Below are 21,530 nucleotides of genomic sequence, written 5' to 3'. Positions count from 1 at the left end.
GTCTCCAGTTCTTACATCGTGCAGCACATCCTCCGTGCCCGTGAAGGAGGAGCCTGCTCCGGACCTTTAGCTGCTTGCTTGCTTGCTTTTGATAACCTCTTTTTTCTTGCGCCGTGCTTGAGTTTTGATATCTCATTGCTGATCATTTCTTGTCGTCAATCTCTGATTTGACCGCTTGTTCACAACAGACGCAGCTCAGTCTGGAAGCTCGTCAGAATGTAGTCTCAAGCACAAGGGCTGATTTTTTTTTGGTCATAATAAAAAATATTTATTTTTCCATTTGCAGTTTTGCCTTATGTATGCTAATGAATTATATAACATTCGCAACAAAGGCCAAGTACACGTACTTAGGTAAGCATAGATAGCTTTACATTGTAGAGCTCATTTTGCAATGAAAAAGGATAAAACTGTTTGTGGCAGAGCCTAGAAAGAGTGACTATAACAACATTAAGAGGCCTTTTGTAGCATTTGCTCTTAATCTTTAACATCACCTGGATTTCCAGATTAATGTCAATGACATTTGTTAACAGGAAGTGGTGCACATTTAACACTGTCCTGCATGAATTATTAAAAACTGTTGTTTTTTTTAATAGTTATTTCTAAGGACATATATTTCTATATTTAGACTCAAAACAAATAAAACATATTAATAAGTAATAAACCAATGGCACTTTTGTTCAAAACCACGCATTTAATGGCCCTGATGTTCACTGAGGTGGCTCAAGTGCAACAAAATTCATTCATTTAATAGAAAAATAAGCCTTTAATTAGCCGTCCACTGTAGGAAAACTATGCACCATTTTCAACCTTTTCCATAGCTAGTTTAAGGGGGCAGAGTTTGCATCTCCACTCCACCCTCTTCTTCTGCAGGATGTCCATTCCCAAGAGTTTTATAAACTGGCACAACTGTTTTCAGAGGTACACAAATGCTGCAAGCTGTGAAACTAGGTGAAGATAAAGACAACGAGCCTTGTTAACTCTACTCTTATCATGGTTTGTGATGTAACAGCCCCCCATCAGTCTGAAGTGTTTACATATTTTCAGACTTCCCTGCCATGCCTGACCTCAAAACCAGCCATCTGCAACCTCTAAAGATGAGTTCTGAGCCAGAACATTTAAACTTCAGTCGACTGAAGGTTTTCGCAGAGGGGTTAGTTCAAATATAGAGCATTTTTTTCACAAAAAAAACTTTAACAAGAGAAATTGTAAGTGACAGAAAGAGATATCCATAATCCTTTGACTTTCACACATCAGCAAAGCTGAGTGAAGAACTTTTAACCAGAAAATATTCACACCTTTGTCAGGAATTTTGTAGAAGTGAGCATTTATTTGCATATAGTATCACATTTAAATCATTTTAAACATCAGAAAACTTGTCGTACATAGGAATCTGCTGGGGAAGTTTCATGGTCATATTTTAACAGAAAATGTTTTCCTGTGCTCCCCAAATTATTGTTAGAATCTTCTTACTATTGTTTATTATAATTAAATTCTACACTTCACCCAAAAAAGCTTGTTGTTTTAGATGATGTGTCAGTTCTTTGTCAACACTGAGAACAATTTTAGGAGTTCATTTGTGTCGAGTCAAAAAAAATATACGGGTCTACTATCAGATATCAAATAAATAAATAAAATCAAATAAAGCTGACATGTTGTGAAAATAATAAAAGAAATGTAAAAAAAGAGTCTTCTTCACAAAAAAACAGATCAGTGAAATGGTTCAGTAAGAATACCTGATCCTAAACTGATCTTGAGCTCAAAATTGCAAAAAAAAAAAAAACAATGCCAGAAAATTTAATTTAATTTAATTTGAGTAAAGGAACTAAAGAATATACTTAATGAACAAAACTTTTGCCACAAAGAGCAGATGCTCTTACTTAGCCAAATGAGCAAGAACCTAAAAACCATTTCAGAAGATTAAATCCATCATTGTGTAAGTCTTCACATTCTCCTCCATTCATACGTGACAGACAGCCCATTTCCCCACCTCGGACAAAGAGGACCTCAAATACAATCATAATTAAGCTCTCCAGCTTTGTAAACAGCTGGGAAATTTCCTTTAGTTTTTTTGCTAATGCCATCCAAGAAGGAATAGACACAGCGCTATTTTTGGATTTGGATTACCACACATTTGGTTCTCCAAATACATTTTCATCAGCAGAATCCAATCAATGATGAGTAGAGACGCACCAGTCGATCAGGTCCAGTACATATGTCACATGCTGGATGTGCTTGATTTTTCTTTTCTTTTTAAATTGAATCATTAATTAATTTAGGTTGGATCTGTATCCCCTTCAGGAAGTACAACGTGATGACACGGTCCCTGGGCAGAGCATTGTTAAAGCGTTTCAGAGTCCTCAGGGACTTGAGAAGTAACAACATCCAAAAACATCTGATATAACAAACGTACTCCAAATGTTAAAGCAACATCACCCCGCTAAGCATGACCAACAGAGGCTCGGAGGCATCCAATCATCAAAACCAGCAGAGCACACAACCTGCACGTTGTTACATTTAACTGCCGTGTTCACTGATACAGCTGATTATTGGCCAAAATCGGTATTGGCAGGTCAGGCCTGTAAGAAAATCTGAAGTTGTATTCAGCGCAGATTGTTGCAATTAGTCCATCATCACTGCAAAGTGGCCACGGCACTGAAATAAGAGTTCTTCTTCAGGCTAGTTTTCTGTTTTAACCTGTATTAACACATGTAAAGAGAGCCAGGTATTACTTCCTTGGACTTAATCCACATAATCCTGACCACTGACTTGCCTCGTTGTACTTTCAGTAGACAGACACGTCCTATCTGAGGCCCGGTGCGCAAGCAGAAGACCCTCGTCTTTCAGAGGAAGTGGAATCACGCAGAGGGAGCCTACCCCACTTAACGGGTGGGTGTTTAGCACGGCCGTTCCAGGTCACCTTCCTGGGCTGAAGAGCGGACGGGCTTGTTGACAGGAGCCTCGTGCATCACTTGTCTGTCGGTAATCGGTATAACAAGTGTGAACCGTCTTAAATGACGGAGGCGTGGAGAGCGTTTCAGCGGATCCACCCAGGCCTGAGAGCATTTTCCAACTAGCTCATTGGCGTTGTAACATGCCACCGGGCATCCCTCAAGCCAGATGCGGTAGACCGGCTCGTGTTCTTTGCAAAAAACTTGAAAATGTGAATAGCAAATGTAATGACTGACATTACACACCTCTACCTCCTTCATGGGTTGCATTATTATTTAGCATGCAAAGACCCAGTTTAGTTTAATTAAAAAATGTCTTGTTTTATTTAATTGGAAATATAACTTACTGTATGTTTGCAAGTGCTGATTTGCTGATTTTTTTTTCAGAGATAAAACTTTATATTTTATTATATTTTTTTCAACTTTTTTTCAACTTATTTTACAGAGTTTTGCACTTTATTCATTTATTTTTGGTTTAATAAGAGCAACGTTTGCACTTAAAGCCCAATGGGGCAAATGTTCAATAAAAAAACAGCATATTTGAAATCATTTCTTTGCCTTTTGTCAATTCACAAAATAATCGTAATCGTAATCGAAAATCGGATTTTGAGAGAAAAAAATCGAGATTTTATTTTTGGGCAAAATCGAACAGCCCTACTGACATGTTATGAAAATAATAAAAGAAATGTAAAAAAAGAGTCTTGTGAAAGAGAGTGAAATGGTTCAGTAAGAATACCTGATCCTAAACTGATCTTGATCTTGGGAGGCTGATTCACCTCTGAAGTTGGTTTGGCAGTAAAATCAGATCTGGCTGCATCGGCCCTGTACAAATGACAGGGATCAGGGCACAACCATAACTTTTACAGTTGGTGTGATGTTCAGCCGCTCAGATTACTGAGGCTGATGATGAGGGTCTGGTCAAAAGTCAATAAGCTTTTGGTCATCTCAAACTACATGCACATTAGCCCTCACCCTGGGCTGTGCTTGCTATTCCTCAAGACCTCAGTGTCCTTCAGATGATGCTTTTACAGTGGAGTTACCTTATCTAATTCCACTCCACTTTCAAATATAGCCTTTGATCAATAAAGCATTTGGTTTCCTGCAAGGCTCTGCATTTCACCTTCTGTCTCGCCCTCAAAAATGAAATAAAAAATAAAAAAAACTCCAGTTTTCCAAGTCCAAGAACTGCTTGCATGTGTTTCAGATGTGTGCACTACTGAACCTGGAAAGTTTAAGCATTTACCTTCACGAATTAAACCCCATGACTCCATAATCGCTTCATTCTTTGCGAGAAAGTATAATTGAGCTAAAAGAACCCTTAGGTCCAAACTTTGTGCTCATTTTGTCTGATTAGGTCACATCAGCGGAATATGAACTCGGAGTTCATTAAGGATAAGTGAGTTCATGAACAAGGCCTCTTGAGATGCACTCCCCTGTGTGGCAGAAAAACTGCCTGCGCAGCCCATCAGAAAACTAAGGATATCATCCACACTTTCATTTTACGTCATGTTAAGACCATGGTGATTTGCTTTTCACAGTTTAGACAACCTAACAAACAAATAATAGCATCCAGGTTGACACGGTTGACTTACTGGTGCACTATCAAGCTAGTTCATACTTTTATTTCCATTCCCAACTTCCTTTATAGTTTTTAAAACCCAATACCAGTTAGAAGTGTGCACAGTTGTGTTGCTCCTCATTTAAGAAGTTAAAGCATGTGTTTGTCGCATCTGGTTATAACGATGTAACGCACACGAGAAGGGTGTGAAAATCAAAAATGTGTGCCACTATGAGTTGCTGTTACTTAGATTTATGCACTGAAATCTTAAAATCTAGGGACTGAGGAGCTGCAAGCTTGTGCTTTGCCACACCGGCAATGTCGGAGAGATGAAAAGGTAAAACGAGGCCGACAAAACAGAGTGCGGTACCAACAGCAGCAGCAGCAGCAGCAGCAAATGCCACGGTGATGGCGCTGCATGCAAATAGAGCAATTCATCCAGCGTGAAAGAGGACAGAGCCAGAAAAGGAGTTAGACCAGAAAAATGATGAAAACGATCACTTTTACTGGTCTTGGGAGGATTTCTCTCGCGTGTCTGAAGTGATAATTAACTGAAAATCCCCAACTCTGTCGCTTTATTTGGGGCAGGCGAGGTTGTAAGATGTATAATTCAGAGCACACGCCACGATTTTAGGGTACTATTGCAGGAAGTCACAGCCCAGCACAAAGAGGAATTATACAACCTTTTTCAACTAACATCAGCTTTAAATCATATTGTATTATGAAAAATGGGAACTTGACACGTGTTTTAGTCTTTATATCAGTAGATATAACGTTCCCTTAAAGGTGACCTATTATGGCATTTAATGTATATTTTAAACAGGCCTTGAATGTCTTAAAAACAATCTAAAGCTTGTTTTTTCTACATAAATCATAAATCCAGCCTGTGGGCCCTGTCACTAGTTTTACCGCTTCTAACCTCTTTTTCTGCGCCTCATTTTTAGGGAAGGGGGGGGTATGATAATGAGGCTCTGTGCTGATTGGCTCCCTGAATGACGTGTAGCAGGGGAGGAGCATAAACCTCGCTCCGCCAGAGCAGCCCAAGCCTGTAAATTATCACAACACTGAATTTTCACAAATGGAAACTTTATTGTTAAAAAAATAAAATATGAGTTGTATATAAATAACATTTATGCACTATTTAAGCCGGATCTACCCGGCGGATGCTGAACGCTGGCCCCGGAGCCACGCCGGGGCGCCCGGGAGCAGCGCTGCTGGAGCAGCGCGCATCACCGCGGCTTTAACGGGGGAATCTGACCGGTTCCGACCGGCCGGGACCGCAGGAACCGGCCTGGACTGGTAGCAGGGACTCCCGGGGACCGACCAGCGGAATTTCAGCCGGATCTGCCCGGCCGATGCTGTGCGGTGGGCGCCGCAACTCCACGGCGGGCGCACAGATCGGCTCCGGGGCGCATCCGCGGCGCATCGCCCGTTACCGAGGATCAAACCGACAGATTAGCCTGAAAATCTCGGAGGGTGAAGCTGGTCCAGCCTGGGACAGACCCCCGAGGACCCAGCTCCCAAACCACTCGGGAACCTGGATGATTTAACCCGGATCTGCTCCGCCGCGGCGCCACGTCCGACTGGCTGAAGGAAGCCCCGCTCCAGCAGCGGAGAGAGCTGGTTGTGGGCGTGGTTTCAGCAGCGGAGGCTGAACCTTTGGAAATCTGCTCCCGTCGTGACGTCACGACGGGAGCAGATTCTAATCGGCTCAAAAAAAATCACGTGACACTGGGGGACTCTGTCCGGCGGGGGTCAGAGACCCTGCAGAAATTCATGGTATTTTATCTCCCCTGTGCTGGCAGGGTGAGGGGAGACCACTTTATATATGTTAAAACAAGAAAAAACGTGTTTTTCATAATAGGTCCCCTTTAAGGGAAACATATTATGATCTGTCTTGAGATATGAGATATCATGACATGATTGAGTCAAAAAGACAAAAAATTTACATTAAAAAATCCATCAGATGCACTCATGCGCAGGTTTGTTTTTCATTACACGAACCCCTTAAGAAAGAACTTAATTAAAATTGTTCTACCAGGACTTTCTACAACATCATGAGGCTATGAAGAAGCTTAAGAAAGTAATAATGGAGGGAAAAAAGAAGAGAGTGATGGAGGATCCTGGTCAGCTGATGAACAATATTTAAGATCCCACCTGGGAGGTCCAACTTCTTCTTATTCTCTTTCACTTTTCACCAGGTGGGAAAAGTGAAATGTTAAGTTCTCATTTATCTGAATGGTCACAAGTTCTCTCCTGCTACACTGCTAGCGGGTTCAATAAACAGATTTTGTGTCTGAAAGCTGTATCTGTCTCCAGCAGTCGGGCGATTAAGCTGGAACAAGACTGCAGGTCCAGAACGCGCCAGCGGTGATTGTTATTGGCACACCAAAGAAGAAAGCACTTGTGCTCGTTGGTCTATCATCATGAGGTTGGAGTGAAGGATACCAACATATCCCTACTTCAACTCTCATCTGAACAAGGCAGAAAGCATTATGAGGATTATTTTCTTTGGTTTCTACAGTGCACTTGGAGTATGGAGAGTAAGGAGAAAGTCAGCGCTGCTCTTCACAGGAAACAGCTCAAGGCTGCGGTAACGTATAAGGGCAGGGAGCTCTGACAAAGTGTACTTGTTCATCATGAAGTGAACATCATGTCTTCCTGGTCTAGAGTGGACCTCCCCTTTCTCTATACTGCGGAAAAGTCGTGAAGCAAAACTGAACTCGACAGCAACGCCTCAACCAAAGATACTTTATACAGAAGATAGCGCATTGCCGTCACTGCCAATGGTATGAAATGGTATACACTTCCGTTCTCCTAAGTGGGCGTGGTCGCCCCTCTGACCTCACTTCCGGTCTCCTAAGTGGGCGTGGTCGCCCCTCTGACCTCACTTCCGGTCTCCTAAGTGGGCGTGGTCGCCCCTCTGACCACACTTCCGGTCTCCTAAGTGGGCGTGGTCGCCCCTCTGACCTCACTTCCGGTCTCCTAAGTGGGCGTGGTCGCCCCTCTCCCCACATCGTTTTGGAACATACAACACTAGATACAGTACAACTTTCTTCCAAAAAGACTTAAATAATAAAAAATAACAGTATTATTAAGCAAAGAAGCAAGTTTTATTTTAGTTTTAAACTTCATTTTATCCGATGGGAAAACGATGAGAGCCAATTGGTAATAATCTGTGCTCACGTTCACTTTTCCCATAGGACTCAATAGACTCAGGACCTACTTCCTGTCTCCTAAAGGGGCGTGGCAGTCACGTGACAAAGATACAGGAAACCGAACCGTAGTGGGCTGTCTCGTTTATTGAACGTCTCTGCCTCAACCAACTGAATCCTCTCAAGATAGCAGCAGCGGATACGTGACATCAGCTTCTCATTTTCTATCCTCCTTTTGCCACTTCCCATTAATGCCACCTAAATTACCGGGAAGACCGAACTCCAGCAGACACTCGGCTGCAACGACACCCTTCCCCACCCCCACTGGACAGGGGGGTTACTACAGGCAGTCTATTTGTGGGAACTGTCAATGTTACAGAGTCATATAATATTACAACATCATTTTCTCTTCACTGTGATATTAGGCATAAATATCAGAAGGAATATTCGGTGAATGTGGTCACAAGTCAGGAGGCATGCAAACATTTATTTTCAATGCATCCTTGAAGTAGATCTCAAGCCAGTCCGTTGCTATTTAATAATCTGTTGACTTCTTTTTCTTTTCCACTAAATGAATGTATGACTTGCACAGTCAGGGATAAGTGACAGGTTGACCCTCAAACCAGAGGATTGTAAGTTGAGGGGCAAACATAAAAAGCACCCATCAGCACTTGTGCTGCTAATGAGAACTTGAACGTGACTATCACTGAATACAATTAGAGTAAAAGGAAGAACAACACTACCCAGAGATGAATCCAGCCAATAGAAGCAAAGTCGTGACCAAAATAGACTCTAAATACCCTTTATTTTTTTCCTACAACTCAACTCGATGTTTTTCATCATCTCTAGTCTGCACTTCCATTGACTTGTCCAGTCCAACAACAAGGCAAAAAGCTCAAAAACAGAGCAAAACTAATTACTGGGCCGACGGTAGCTCTCGCCCCTCTCCCTCTTCCTCTCTCCTTCCTTAGACAAGGTGCCGCAGCTGGAACGGATGATAAAACTTGGATTCCTCATTGTCATGGTGAGATCAAAGTCGCAGGCTTTCTATTTTTAAATGACTGGCCTGGCTGTGTTGTCACTAGCAAAGCACAAGTGCGAAAACAATTCTGTTTTTCTTTAACGGCACAGTTTTCAGAGCCTTTCATGTTTTCCACATTGCTATGCTTTCAGACTTGTGTCAATATAGATTGTATTCATTTTCTTTTTGACATTGATAGGAATAACAACCGACATCTCTCATTTACCCAAGTATCCATCCTTCAAACTTGATTAAGGCACATTCAGCAGCCTAAAGATTTGGTCGACTTGGTTCACGTTCCTCTCTGAAGTTTCTTTCGTTCCTTTAAGCAGAAACATTTAAGCCCAACCAGGTTAAACGTCGGTCACAGCCATTTTCGTTTCCTCTCCAAAGCTCCTCTACTTGGTCCGGCTCCAGACTCTGCGTGAGTCACCCCAGAAGTTTCACAGTTTAACCCGGCCCCACACATCGTTTACAATTAACACTATTCTACTGTTCACGACTTCCTTTTGTGGCAAAACGTCCCCTTTTTTTTACAGTCCTCCTATTTGATTTGGCTTAAAACTAAAATCTTCCCGGAGGTTAAATGTCGACATTTGGCTTTTGCAGCTAAATCCGTGACGCTGATGTCAGTAGATGCTCATAAAAATGCAATCAGTTAAATATCCGAGGAAGATCGCCTCAAGAGAAACAGTTGCTGCCATTAATCCATAACAGATGAATGAGACTCAAGAGAGAACAATGTAGAAATGGTGATGCAAACAAGACATTTCTGAGTTGTTTTTCATCAGCCAAACTAATGCAAAAATATGTGCACTACCAAGCCAAATCTCAGGAAACTTGTTGCAGTGATGGAGCAAGTACAAATGAAGAAGTAATCAAATGTCGGCGTGGATTGTGGATTGCAATGTTGAAGCAACTTTGCATATGTAACTTGATGGTCCAGTCCAGATTACTCTTGTGTAAACACACATCTTGCTGTGGCAATACGTAACACACCAGGATCAACACCTCTGCTACGTTAACCTATATGTTAACTATATGTTAGTCTGCATTGATCATCGCAGAGGTTCTAACGATGGTTGGAGGAAGAGGGATGTGAAAGTCTTGGACTAGTTTTTACTCTCTGACTGGAACAACAAAAACAAACAACATGCAGGGTGTCTGAGATGAGGGAAAATGTTAAACTGGCTTGTACTCATTGGTTATGAGCTACAATAAGAGCTGTGTGAGTTCCCTTCGAGCAGTGTAGGTTACACAGCACGCCAATAAAGTTCAACTCTGTGCCGGGAGGTCCGGCGTGCAGAATGCAATTTCACTGCATACCTAATGTGCAAAGACAATAAAGGTTTCTGCCCTATTCTGTTTTGTAAGTAAATTTACTTGACTGCTCTGTATAAGGATGTGTAACCTCAAACCTGTTAGCCAGATTATTTCTTGGCCAGTTTTCCATGTTTTGGGAGGCTATTATGAGATCTGCGCAGTGCTGTGACTGTAGCATCAGAAGAGGCATGGGATACTGTGCACAGACTGCTGGATTCATCACCCTCTGCTGCTGTAATGTGAACCTTTTTTATTAGTTAGTCTTTGTCAGTTCTGTAGGCTTCACTTTCTTTGTTGTTTATTCTTGGCTTCAGCTGGTAAAATGATCCCCATGTATCACTATTTGTGGGCTCGATTCATGACTTTGCAGCATTGCAGGGCCACAGAGGAACTGCAGGGGGTTGAGAGCCCCCTGCAGTTCTGATGTGTTCCCAAGAGCAAAAAAAAAAAAACAATTACAACCACAACCACAACAACAAAAACAAATGATGCTTAGAAATTTGATGGAACTCTCTGAGTTCTCATGGATGAATAAAACTGATTCTAATAATCAGGCATAATAATCATGTCCAGCCCAAATAATAGCATGCAGGCAGTTATGTAATCAATGTAAACCACCTCACTTGTATGGGCACCAGGCCTCAGGTTCTTGCGTTAATGCAGATCTTCAGCCCCGGCCTGAGATTCTAAACACTCTGGAAAAAGGTTTTCACTCAAGATTGTTCTATATTTCACAGGATTTATCTTCTCTTTTATTGTGACGAATAGCTCTGACACTATCGGCTGTCAGCCGTGACTTTGAGCCCTGCAAGAAGCTATTCCTCTCCCCCTGTTTAACCTTGAATAGAAGTGCTTCACTCCATGCCAAGTCCTGCTGCATATACGCATCAAAGCTATAGGTTGAGTAGAGAAAAAGAAACACCCAGTGAAGCTGGAAAAACAACAACAAACCAACAGATTTTATGTCAAATGATCACCAGATCCTACTGTGGACATATGGTTTGTACGGTAATAAAAAACCCAACTTAAAATAGGTTTGTGAACTGTGAAGACATCGTATGTAATGATGGTTTGCAAAGATTTGAAATGTGGCCTTTTTCCTACTGACTGAGCTGCACAACAAAATATCTATGTCTGTGTTCTTATTTTAATTGATTAACAAAACCGCAAAAGCATAACAAGCAAGCCTTGTCGCTGAGGAGACCTGTATGCACATTAGTGAGAAAGGGACTGAATGCATTATGAAAATTGTAACGTGTAGGTGTGCGCACCATTATTCGACACATCTTCTTTAGATGGAATATTCAATTAAGAATGAAACCATTATATGAATACTAAAATGTTTTTTTTGTTGCTTCTGCTTCTGCCTTCAGCCTCCACAAAACAGGCATTGACTTCTGAAGTACATGTTTTTTTTATTCCATTTAAACCCAGGTCACTTCCACAACTTTCTTTTCAGAAGATATTAATACTCACTGCTTTTGATAGAAATCCACTTTGCAATTCAAGGATAACAGCATGTACCACAGAAATGGTACAAAAAGAAAAAGAAATTCCATCTACAAAAGTAACTTCCATAACAGTACAAGTTTATAATAATCTTTCCTGGTTTTACAGAAATAAATGCTCTTAATGTAATTAAAATGGGTATTTTTAGCAGGATTTACAAGAAATTGCTCAGACAACAGCTTGTATTATTCATTTAAGCCCAAAAAGGCTATATGAAACAGATGCAGTTTATATTTCGGTATAAGGTTGATGGAACCCATCTGGACTCAGACAAAAATTAGCCCTTCATCCACCATAATGGAAGATAATCCCCCAAACACGTCACACATGACCAAGATAAAAAGCTGAAGACGGAGCTTATGCGGTGCTGTGTTGAATTACAGAGCGTGGGGGTTGGATATTTATTTACACGGACTGGAGCAAAAGTAAAAATAAATTGGTATAAAAATAGCACAATGAGAAGCATGTGATAACTGGGTTTTCAGCTGGTGTAAGGCATCATCGATATGTACAGCGCTCGTCTCTGAATGACCAAATCCACCCGGGGGGACACAAACAGCCTGCTCCCTGCACAGAACCTGCTTTGTAACCGATCTTTGAAGCACATCCTGATGGAAGATCTCGCCTCCGTGATGCTATTTATAGCTTGGTAATGCATCAGAGGTCACACCTTCCATCTCGGCAGAAGCAACATCTGCCTCCGTTCACACTGGCTTATCCAACACTGGCGATAACAGGCATCTAATTACGGTTGGGTGCAGAATCTTGACTGTATGCTGTAGGTCCGGTTCATTTTTACAGGGTTTGATTCAACTTTTTTAACTTTTACTATGTTTTCATGTGATTTTCACACCCCAACATGATAAAAACGAACTATTAATCATACAACTATATTTTTGATGTATTGTCTGTTGCTTTCATGGACCACCTTATTGAAAACACAACTTATCACCCTCATCTCCCTTTACAAAACCAAAAAGCACAAAATTCTAGTTTATGTTTAATCTGAACTGTCACTTTCATAAGCATCCAACCACACAAGGCAGCCAGATAAGCATGAGCTTGCCTGGTGAGGTCGAACTGAGGAATTCAGATGAGGATGTTTCGAATCGCCAGTCGATGAAAGGCCTTTCTGATGTCATGCACAGGAAGAGCGACCAGACACTCGTGCCGCTGACAGAACTGACTCCAATCCAGTCCTAAACTGACCTCTCCAAAAGACACTTTTAATGATAGCTGCTGAAGATGAAAAGGTGTTCCATACTGACTTACTGGGTGGTTTTTGCTCACAGAAAACTCACAAAAAAAAATGTGAGCTGCCATCAGAGTACAAAATCAACTCCCGTACACACACACACACATTTCTTTTTCGGGCGAAAATTGTTTAAGCACATAGAAGCACTCATCAATCTTGCATCGACAAGATCACCCAGAGTGGGGCTGCAGGAGGAGCTTTCACATCTTTTTTCGACCTCGAGCTGTCTCTTGAGTCTGCACATTGAGGATTTACTGAGTGTGTGAGAGCGGCCTGCATTCAAACAGCATCATGCATGATGTGAATGTGACCTCCTTTGACATGCATCATACATAATAAGTGACAAAGTATTCTTTAATGAGCCCTCTGTCCATGGAGATGAATTCATTCTGCCGAGACACTTATTGTGTTAGAATGAGCAAATAACTTGAGAAAAACTGCAGTTACAGTGTCAGAAAAGCAGCAAATCTTGCTGCGATGCTTCATCAGATAACGCCACGCTGCAATGTCTCCACAGACGGCGTGTTGGACTCGTGAAGTCTTGTCCTCTGAGGTCATCGTGATATCATTACCTCAGAATGATGACTCATCCGGACTTGTATTTACAGTCCACCCTGCTCTCTAATCTGATTTGAAATAATGAAGGGAGCTGCGGTTTGCCGCTCTCCAGAGGCACGTTCTGGACGGACAGCGCGTGGGGGTCATGTGTCAGAAGTCAGCGTGGCAGACGTGACGGCTGAACCCGCGGGCCCAAAGCTGTTTGAGAGATTAATCAGCCGTTAAGAACTCATCTGGTAATCAGAGGCGCCGGGTATCAATCAGGCCAGAGTGAAAAAGCGAAGGCTTACTTGAAACATCTGCTTTTGTCAAATGTAAACAAGACTGAAAAAATTGATATACGGAGATTTACTGAAATTTTGGAGACAGATGTTCTCATATCAGAGAGAACCAATTCAATTTGAGGTAACATTATTGTCTCTGTAATAAATAATGTCTTTAAACGATTTAGGTGCGCTCCCTTTATCAGTATTTTTACATTCACACATTATTGCAACGCTTTCTTCTACGTGGCATTTAAAAGTCTTTTAGCTCACTGTTTTGATTATTTCTCCTTGCCACCCGCAGCAACAAATGTCAGACACACTGGATTACCTTTCCCCAACAAATTTAGCTTTGGTGCATTTAGCTGCGAGGAAACCAGAGGAAAAACAACTAAAGAAGTGAGCGACATGAAGTTAAAGAATGTCAGATGGTCGTTAATGGACCATCACATCCACCGGAAAACATTACACGTCATCTAACTCAGTAGGATGTTTGTATTTCATTTCCTTTCATTTCATTTCATTTCATTTTAGCAGAGCAAGCAGACTTCATTTACCAGTTGATTCAATCATCAACTATTAGCTATAAACTCCACTAAAGCTATAAATGCACGATTAGCCTGCTGGAGATATCGTGCAATAATAAACATACTTTCACTCCTGGAACAATGTGAAGACTTATACGTGCTAAAGTATAATTTCTGTTGACGTTAGTGCGTACTGTTGCAGAGTGTGTAGCTGTGCTGACTCAAATGGGGCAAGTGCTGCAGATGACTCTTGATGCGGCTGCAGAGCCGCTAATAAAACAACGTCCTGAACAGATCTGCTGCGGGGAACTCTGATCTGACAGTTCTGTTATTGTTCTATTGATAATGTTACACATCAGCCCTGAGGCTAGAAAAAAAAAGAAAGAAGATTTTAAAAAAAGAAAAGAAAATTGTGACACCTCTGATGTGTCCAGTGATCGAACAGCAAGCCCTGCTCTCAGTAATTGAACTTTCTGCCTGGAAGCCTGGATATTATTTTCATGAAAATAAGAGCGGCAGAGCCATCTCTTTTTACACGTTAAGAGGAGAAAACAAGTTACACATAAGAAACCACAAAACCACGTGTTTGAAATAAAAGAGAAAGCACAGCAGTTATGTAAGGAGATTAAAGGCAGCAGTACCAAACTGACACATCACAGCACCCGTCCTCTGAATCTGCTATGTTTTTGCTATGTACTAAATAAGAAACGACCTGCTAAGCAGACTCCAGACAGCATAACAGCCTTTCTCTCCTGCTGCTCACTGCCCTTTTTTCACGCTTACGTGGCAGAAATTAAGAGTCGAGTGGGGACACCCCAATATTCCTCTCAGAATCGCAGGTAAAGCACACTTAAATCAAGTGTTTCCATCAAGGGCATCGTGTAAAATGACTCCCTGTGATCCTCACGATGCATGACTTCATTTCTGAGCTCCACTGTGCAGACTAAGGACACCTTAATTCACGGCAATGACATGATTAGCTTTCAGCAAAGCTTCTTCCAGCTCAAAATACGCCCATAAATGTCCACATGATACAGAAGACAAGAAAAATGTGAACTGGAGACTTCCATCGTATTTTTGTTTGACACATTTGTAAGTGATCTCAGTCATCTTTGTCCTTGCTACGGCATAGACACACACACACGCACACACACAACTACACGTGAGCCTTGTATAATCAGTTGATTCTCAAAATAAGTCTTGTGTCTTAAAATATATGTCCCCAAAGTGTCAACGCTTGATTAAAGTGGGTGTTTAGATGATTATATTCTAAGAATATTTGCATCTCAGTGGTTCTATTAACCCTGGCGAACCAGACTACAAAATATAGAGGTTAGCCAACAACCTATATGAATGAAATACCATTTTAAGCTTTTGTTTATCTCAAAATCAGATATTTTACATTTTCCAAGTAGAGGATGTTCAAAGGTTTAGCGATGCCTTTTTGTTATCCACAAAGCAACAGAGAGAAGAAGCTAAATCTGCTGTACACAACTTGGAGATGAGACATAATGGCAGAGGTTAATCAGCTAAACTGTTATGTATTTTTCCCCCTCCACTAGAGTTTTTTTTTTACTGCTTCTCTTGGTCAAAATACCCAGAATACATTGCATTTGAAGGTCACCAGACTCCAGTAGGATTCGGGCAATATGCTCTTGCTTCAATAATATAACATAAATACTATAAAGGGGCTACGTTGGTGTCTCAAATCAAGTCTACGTGGAATACAGCATATGGTGCGATGGGTTTGAGAGGTTCTCCAAACATTGTGTAACCTGCTGTTTAAATATCCTTTAGGTACTTCAAATAAATCCAGATTGAACGACAGCTTTAAAAATACAACTTTCCAAAAATTTCATTTCCATCTCATGTCACAAAGAAAAACTAAATCCGTCCGAATAATCTCCACGCTGGTATGGAAACACCGCAGCGTCTTTTGCCCCCCGGGTGTCATTGAGTGGGTCCGTGTCAGGTGAAGTAACCCAACGGCTCCTACCATTTCTGCCCACTGAGGACTTTCTGGTACGGTAGTTGAGCGAAAGGATGCAACGCTGCACCGGACCGGACGCGTGGTAACATGGAGAAAAGATCAAGGATGGTTGGACGCATCAAGTGAAACAAAGTGTGGACAATCTTCAACATGGACAAAAATATACATGTATACATGTACCTCCTGAGATTTTCCAGGGGATTTGTTTGTCAGACCGGGACACAATTTGCAGAGCTTAACCCAGAATTACACATTTGACTCTGTTTTATTAATCCCACAGTGGAATACTGTATGCCAGCTCCAAACAGCGACGTAGAGTGAATCATATCAATATAAAATGGTCAGTTGAGCTGTTGACAGCACTCCGTACTTGGACGCCCACAGAGTTTCTGTTTTTTTTTAGAAGTAAAGAGCCAAACCAGTGCTGCGTATGTTTGGCAGCTGATGTTAAATACTGAATGATGGAAGAGTGCAGGAGATCTTAGATATTTGTTTTATTTTTAAACAGTTGTTAGACTGATGGAGAAAAAAAAAGAAAAGAAAAAGGAAGATGCACGTCTCCACTGAGAGACTGGTTTAGATTTCGGTTCAGCTGAGTATTTCACTTCATTAGCGGCATGAAATGTTTTAATGGGATGAGTGTGTGTATTACCAAGAGACATCAAAGAACCCAAAATACTAAAATCCTGTTCATTTATGATAGCTTTTCAATTAAAACGATAAACTGAACTCACCTTGGGCTGCACCTCCACTTCCACCACTTGGTTCTTGTGCACGCAATCTTTGACGAAGCTCTCAATCGTGCTGTTACACTTCATGAAGATCACATAGGCAGCATAGGCAGAGAGCAGCGTGATACTTTCCCACATGGAGATGATGTTATCCAGGAAGAAGATGATGAGCATGATGAGATCCAGGATATAGAAGGACACGTCGCGGAAAAGTGGCCACCATGTTAAGTTGAGGATCTCCTTGGAGAAGATGGCGCACATTCCGATGACAAAGAGGATGTTGAAGACGGCGGAGCCCACGATGGTCCCGATGCCCACGTTGCTATGGGAGATGAAGACGCCGATGATGGAAGTGAAGAGCTCTGGGGCCGAGCCACCTGCCGCCATGAAGGTGGCCCCCGCAACATCGTCGGAGATGGTGAGCTTCTCTGTGATGACAGTCAGCGCCGGGACAAAGAACTCATCACACACAATGGCTAAGGCGATGAACATATAGATCATGCCGAACATGTGTAGGATCACTGCTCCTTGGCGCCTCTCGTCGAGGCTGAAAATATCTGGTGGGTAATCCCCCTGACTGTTATTGCCATCTGCTGTAGATTTCATGGCTATGGGCATGTCATCTGACATATTTGGGTCCCTCTGGTTTTGGGTGAAAAGTAGGGTCCGGTGAGGGGCCGACTGAAGGTGGATCTCCTGGTGGAGCGCCGGCTCGCTGAGAACACCTGAGCTCCAGTTCAAGGCACTGAGGGAGACGACACTTAAGGCCACCAGACTGAGGACGAACCCTACGACTCGCACAGGCCTAAGCTTTTTCCGCAGACACCGCCGGCCCGGCGGCTTACGGACAGGACCCAGAACGGGTCTTTGCTCTGGAGAGTCCATCCAGGGTTGATCTGAACCCATGTCTGTGCAGCTCTTGGTGTCCTCACTCTCAGCAGGTACTCAGAAACGAGGGGAGAGTGGGAAGCAGGTTTTACCAGCAGCGATGATGCATGGCGCGATTCCTCGGTTTCAAATGTGTTTAGCAGACTTCAGGTGCTTTCCGGGATCGGGTCGGCCAAATGATGTCTTCATATTAGCCTCTGCTGGACAAGGTTGACAAAATTAAGACAAATTTACAACTGCAACAACGAAAAAAACTAAATCTGCAAGAAATAACAAAAAGACACAGCTGAAAGGGTAATCTGCACATGTTTCCAACAAGGTTTGGTGTGGCTTAGTTTGGTCAGGGAGTTCTGGGATGCTGGGCAGTAAAAAGGAGACTGGGAGCTATACAATTAGTTTGACCTTTCTATAAACAACTGCAAATCAGTGTTGCCATGGAAGATTCAGCCTTGCACCAATCCCCCCCCTCCCCAAACAGGAAGGAGTTACAACATGTAGATTATTCACAACCTGTGCAACAACATTAGGTACATACAAATTGAGTAATCTTTGAAAATCCCCCCACTGTTTATTTGATATTCTATCACATTTACCTGAAACAGAACTAAAACTAGTTATGGAGGAAGTAAATGGTGGAATATATAATATATAGTATAATATATAATATAGCATTTAATGATTTACATTTAATTCTATTGTAATGGATCTCTGCGATCATTTTGTGGCCTGAGCAACCCTGTCCTTCCTTATTTTTTTATGTATAAATACAAATTAACAGCAATCCACGTTTAGAAGTTAATCAATTGAAACCACAAGGCTTAGACAGCCCAAACTTGTCCAGCACTCATGATGATTCTGAGCGATTTAACCTACCAGGGCACAATTTGCATAAACTTGCTGTCAAAAAATGTGAGCTGGGGCTTGTTATACCTGCAAAATACATCCCCAAATATGAAGGCGGTTTACGGGCAACGTCTGGGTGCAGTCGGTGCAAAACCGCTCAACGGCATGATGCTGCCGCCGCTCAGGTAAAAAAATAATCATCATAATAACCAGAGATTTTCTTTTAAATGATTTATAAAGAATCAACACACATCCTGTCCTGTTTGACTTGATACTGTCTTTAAAGAAGAACGGCTCGCATGAGACGCCAGGTTCCTCTGACAACTCTTTTTTTTTTAACCCCTGTCTGCCCTTCAATAATGCATTGGCCCTTTCAGCTGTATCATCGTCCGAGTAGGAGCGGAGCATCCTGCTCCTCCGAGCCCGGCGGCGGCTCCCCCGCCGCGGCCAGCCGCTGCCGGCGGGGCCGGTGCCGGCGGTGCCTTACCTTGGGCAGAGGAGAGGGGAAAACAGCCGCGCTCAGCCGCACGTTGAGATCAGGAAATCCTCTCCGGTGGCCTCTTGCTCTCATTGAGCGAAATGTGACCGCTGACTGGCGACAGAGGAGGAGCTGTGGAGCGAGAGGGGAGGTGAGGCTGCTCGTCCAAACGCGCTCAGCATCTCTCCCTCACAGCAGCAGCAGCAGCATCAGCAGCATCAGCAGCATCCCTCCTCCCTCCCATCTCAGATGCAAGAGAGAGAGAGTTAGAGAGAGGGGGGGGGGGGATCAGCTGGTCAAAAATACCTTGATAATGTGGCAAAATATTGGCTGGGCTGGGCTGGCCACGTGCATTGCGCGTTTCTCTCTCCTTCTCTCTCCCTCTCCCTCTCTCAGGAAAAGCAGGTAAAGCCTGAATTATGGTTCTGCGTTAAATCGACGCAGAGCCTACGGCGTAGGATACGCGGCGACGCGCACCGTACGTTGCGCGTCGCCGCGTACCCTACGGCGTTGGTGTAACGCGGAACCATAAATCAGCCTTAAGGGGTAGACGACGCATTCCTCCCCTCTTGGTTCCCGCGATGGGGGCTTTGCTCATGTTTCCGTTTGAGGGAGGAGTTGCCGTGGTTACACAGCAAAAGGCAGCACTTCCACGTTTCTTTTTTTTTTCTTCTTCTTCTTCTTCTCCCACTCCTCTGATGACGGAACAGGTGGACATGCTCAAGTTGGGTCATTTCAAGGTTACATGGAAGTTCTGATTCTATTTCCGGGAGATATCTGCAGACGGAGAATGTGTTCCCCCTCCACACCATGTGTCTGAAGACAGCGTTTATTTATTTATATAAGAATATTAATCTTGTGTTTTTCATCCATGTTTTTGAGGATGTGGTTTTCTATGTTTACATTTTTTAATAATATTCTGAATCCAGAAACACAAGGGATGCTGCTGGATTAGAGAGATGATATACCCTCTGACTTTCTTTCAGCACAGAGTATAAAAGCATTTGTTATGTGCTGTGGTACATTATGTACAGATAACCTGCAAAGCACCATCAAAATTCCATCTAGAGCAACCTTTTCCGACAATATCTTGCTTAGTTCAGCAAGACGATGCTGCATACATCATTTTTACTCCCACTGCAAGAGCTTGGTCCTTGCAATGGAAGTAAAGGTCACAAGCAGTTTAGCAGCGCAACACTGTTGCTGAAATACTGTACACTCCTTCCAGCAAGAGCAGGGAGGGCTGTTATTTCATCACGTCCAGACTGAAAGAAGAAGTAAAGCAACACAAACGGAAAATTGGCTCCTTTCCCAATTTGAAACAATCTGTTTTCTAATTAAAAGAAAAAAATAAAAAAAAAACCATCTCAGTTTTAAAACTAAATATTGACATTTAAGTTAAAGCAATGCGATGCTCCAATTTACTTGGAACAAGACTGTCAAACTTCCAATTTACTTCTCCTGGTGAGAAAAACAACAAAAAAAACATCACTAACTCTAAATGTTGATCTATTTATATTGTGTTAAAATGGGAAAATAAAGTTGAAAGGTCACACTGACTTATGTCTCACTTTGCTTTAATGTGAAGATGTCAAAGCGTCATTTATCATCGCCATCATCCCCCTACAGCAGACGAAACCTCGCTGAACGCATACAGACATGCAATCTTCATACAGTATGACACAAAATCTGTGTGACATTAATGGCCTGCTGCTGTATCATAAATCATGAGTCACTGACCCCATTGATTGCCCCTTTCTCTGCTTCTCTCTTCTATGCAGATGTTTTGTGTTACCTAACATTAAGCAAGCTTGCTGAAAGCGTTCATACGCTTTACGTGTGTGACATACGTCAATAATCTGCATGTTTGCTGACGTCTCTTCATCGTACTTCATGTGGGTTTGCATAATTCTGGCTAAATTAACTGATCTTGTGTCCTCTGATCCATAATTAATTGATAGTTCTTTAAGTATACTGTCTACAGTACATGCTCCTGTCTTTTTACTATAATTAGTGATAATTAGAAGACAATATGAGACTGTGTGCAAGGCAAGGCAAAGCAAGGCAAGGCATGTTTATTTATATAGCACAATTCAACACAAGGTCATTCAAAGTGCTTACATCAACATTAAAAGCGCCAAGGCATAATTAGACAGTAAATAACAAATAAAATGAAATAAAATTATGAGAAAAGAAGGTAAAATAATAAAAAGCACAAGTTGCTGAAAACTAAGGGCAGTAGAGTACCGCAGGTACACATGTCATTCGCGGTTTTCAGAAAGTATTTAATTTAACAGTACGCTTAAATATCAAATAAATTAAATAAAATGATAAAAAAAAGAGGTAAAATAATAAAAAGCACAAATTGTTAAAAATAAGGGCAGTAGAGTCCAGCAGGTAAGTATTTAATTTATGAGTACGCTTCAGTAAACAGTAATGTTTTTAGGCCTGATTTAAAGGATCTACAGTTGCAGCAGACCTCA

At 42.1% G+C, this 21,530-nt stretch overlaps 1 protein-coding gene across 6 annotated transcripts in view; it reads right to left on the bottom strand.

The window, feature by feature from the left end:
* Positions 1 to 19,259, bottom strand: part of LOC133420026 (sodium/potassium/calcium exchanger 2-like) — a 63,667-nt gene extending 44,408 nt beyond the window's left edge. For 5 of the 6 annotated variants that reach the window (XM_061709572.1, XM_061709575.1, XM_061709576.1 and 2 more), the window contains exons 1-2: positions 19,057 to 19,259; positions 16,842 to 17,923 (exon numbers count right to left, since the gene is read on the bottom strand). In XM_061709572.1, coding sequence (XP_061565556.1) covers positions 16,842 to 17,744 — 903 coding nt within the window. In that variant the 5' untranslated portion in view covers positions 17,745 to 17,923; positions 19,057 to 19,259. Of the gene's footprint in view, positions 1 to 16,841; positions 17,927 to 19,056 lie in introns of all 6 variants that reach the window. The other variant, XM_061709573.1, reaches the window with a different exon arrangement.
* Positions 19,260 to 21,530: the final 2,271 nt, after the last annotated feature.

The sequence above is a fragment of the Cololabis saira genome, chromosome 20, assembly GCF_033807715.1.
Source record: "Cololabis saira isolate AMF1-May2022 chromosome 20, fColSai1.1, whole genome shotgun sequence".
Lineage (NCBI taxonomy): Eukaryota > Metazoa > Chordata > Actinopteri > Beloniformes > Belonidae > Cololabis > Cololabis saira.
This window is presented reverse-complemented; position numbering and strand designations above follow the sequence as displayed.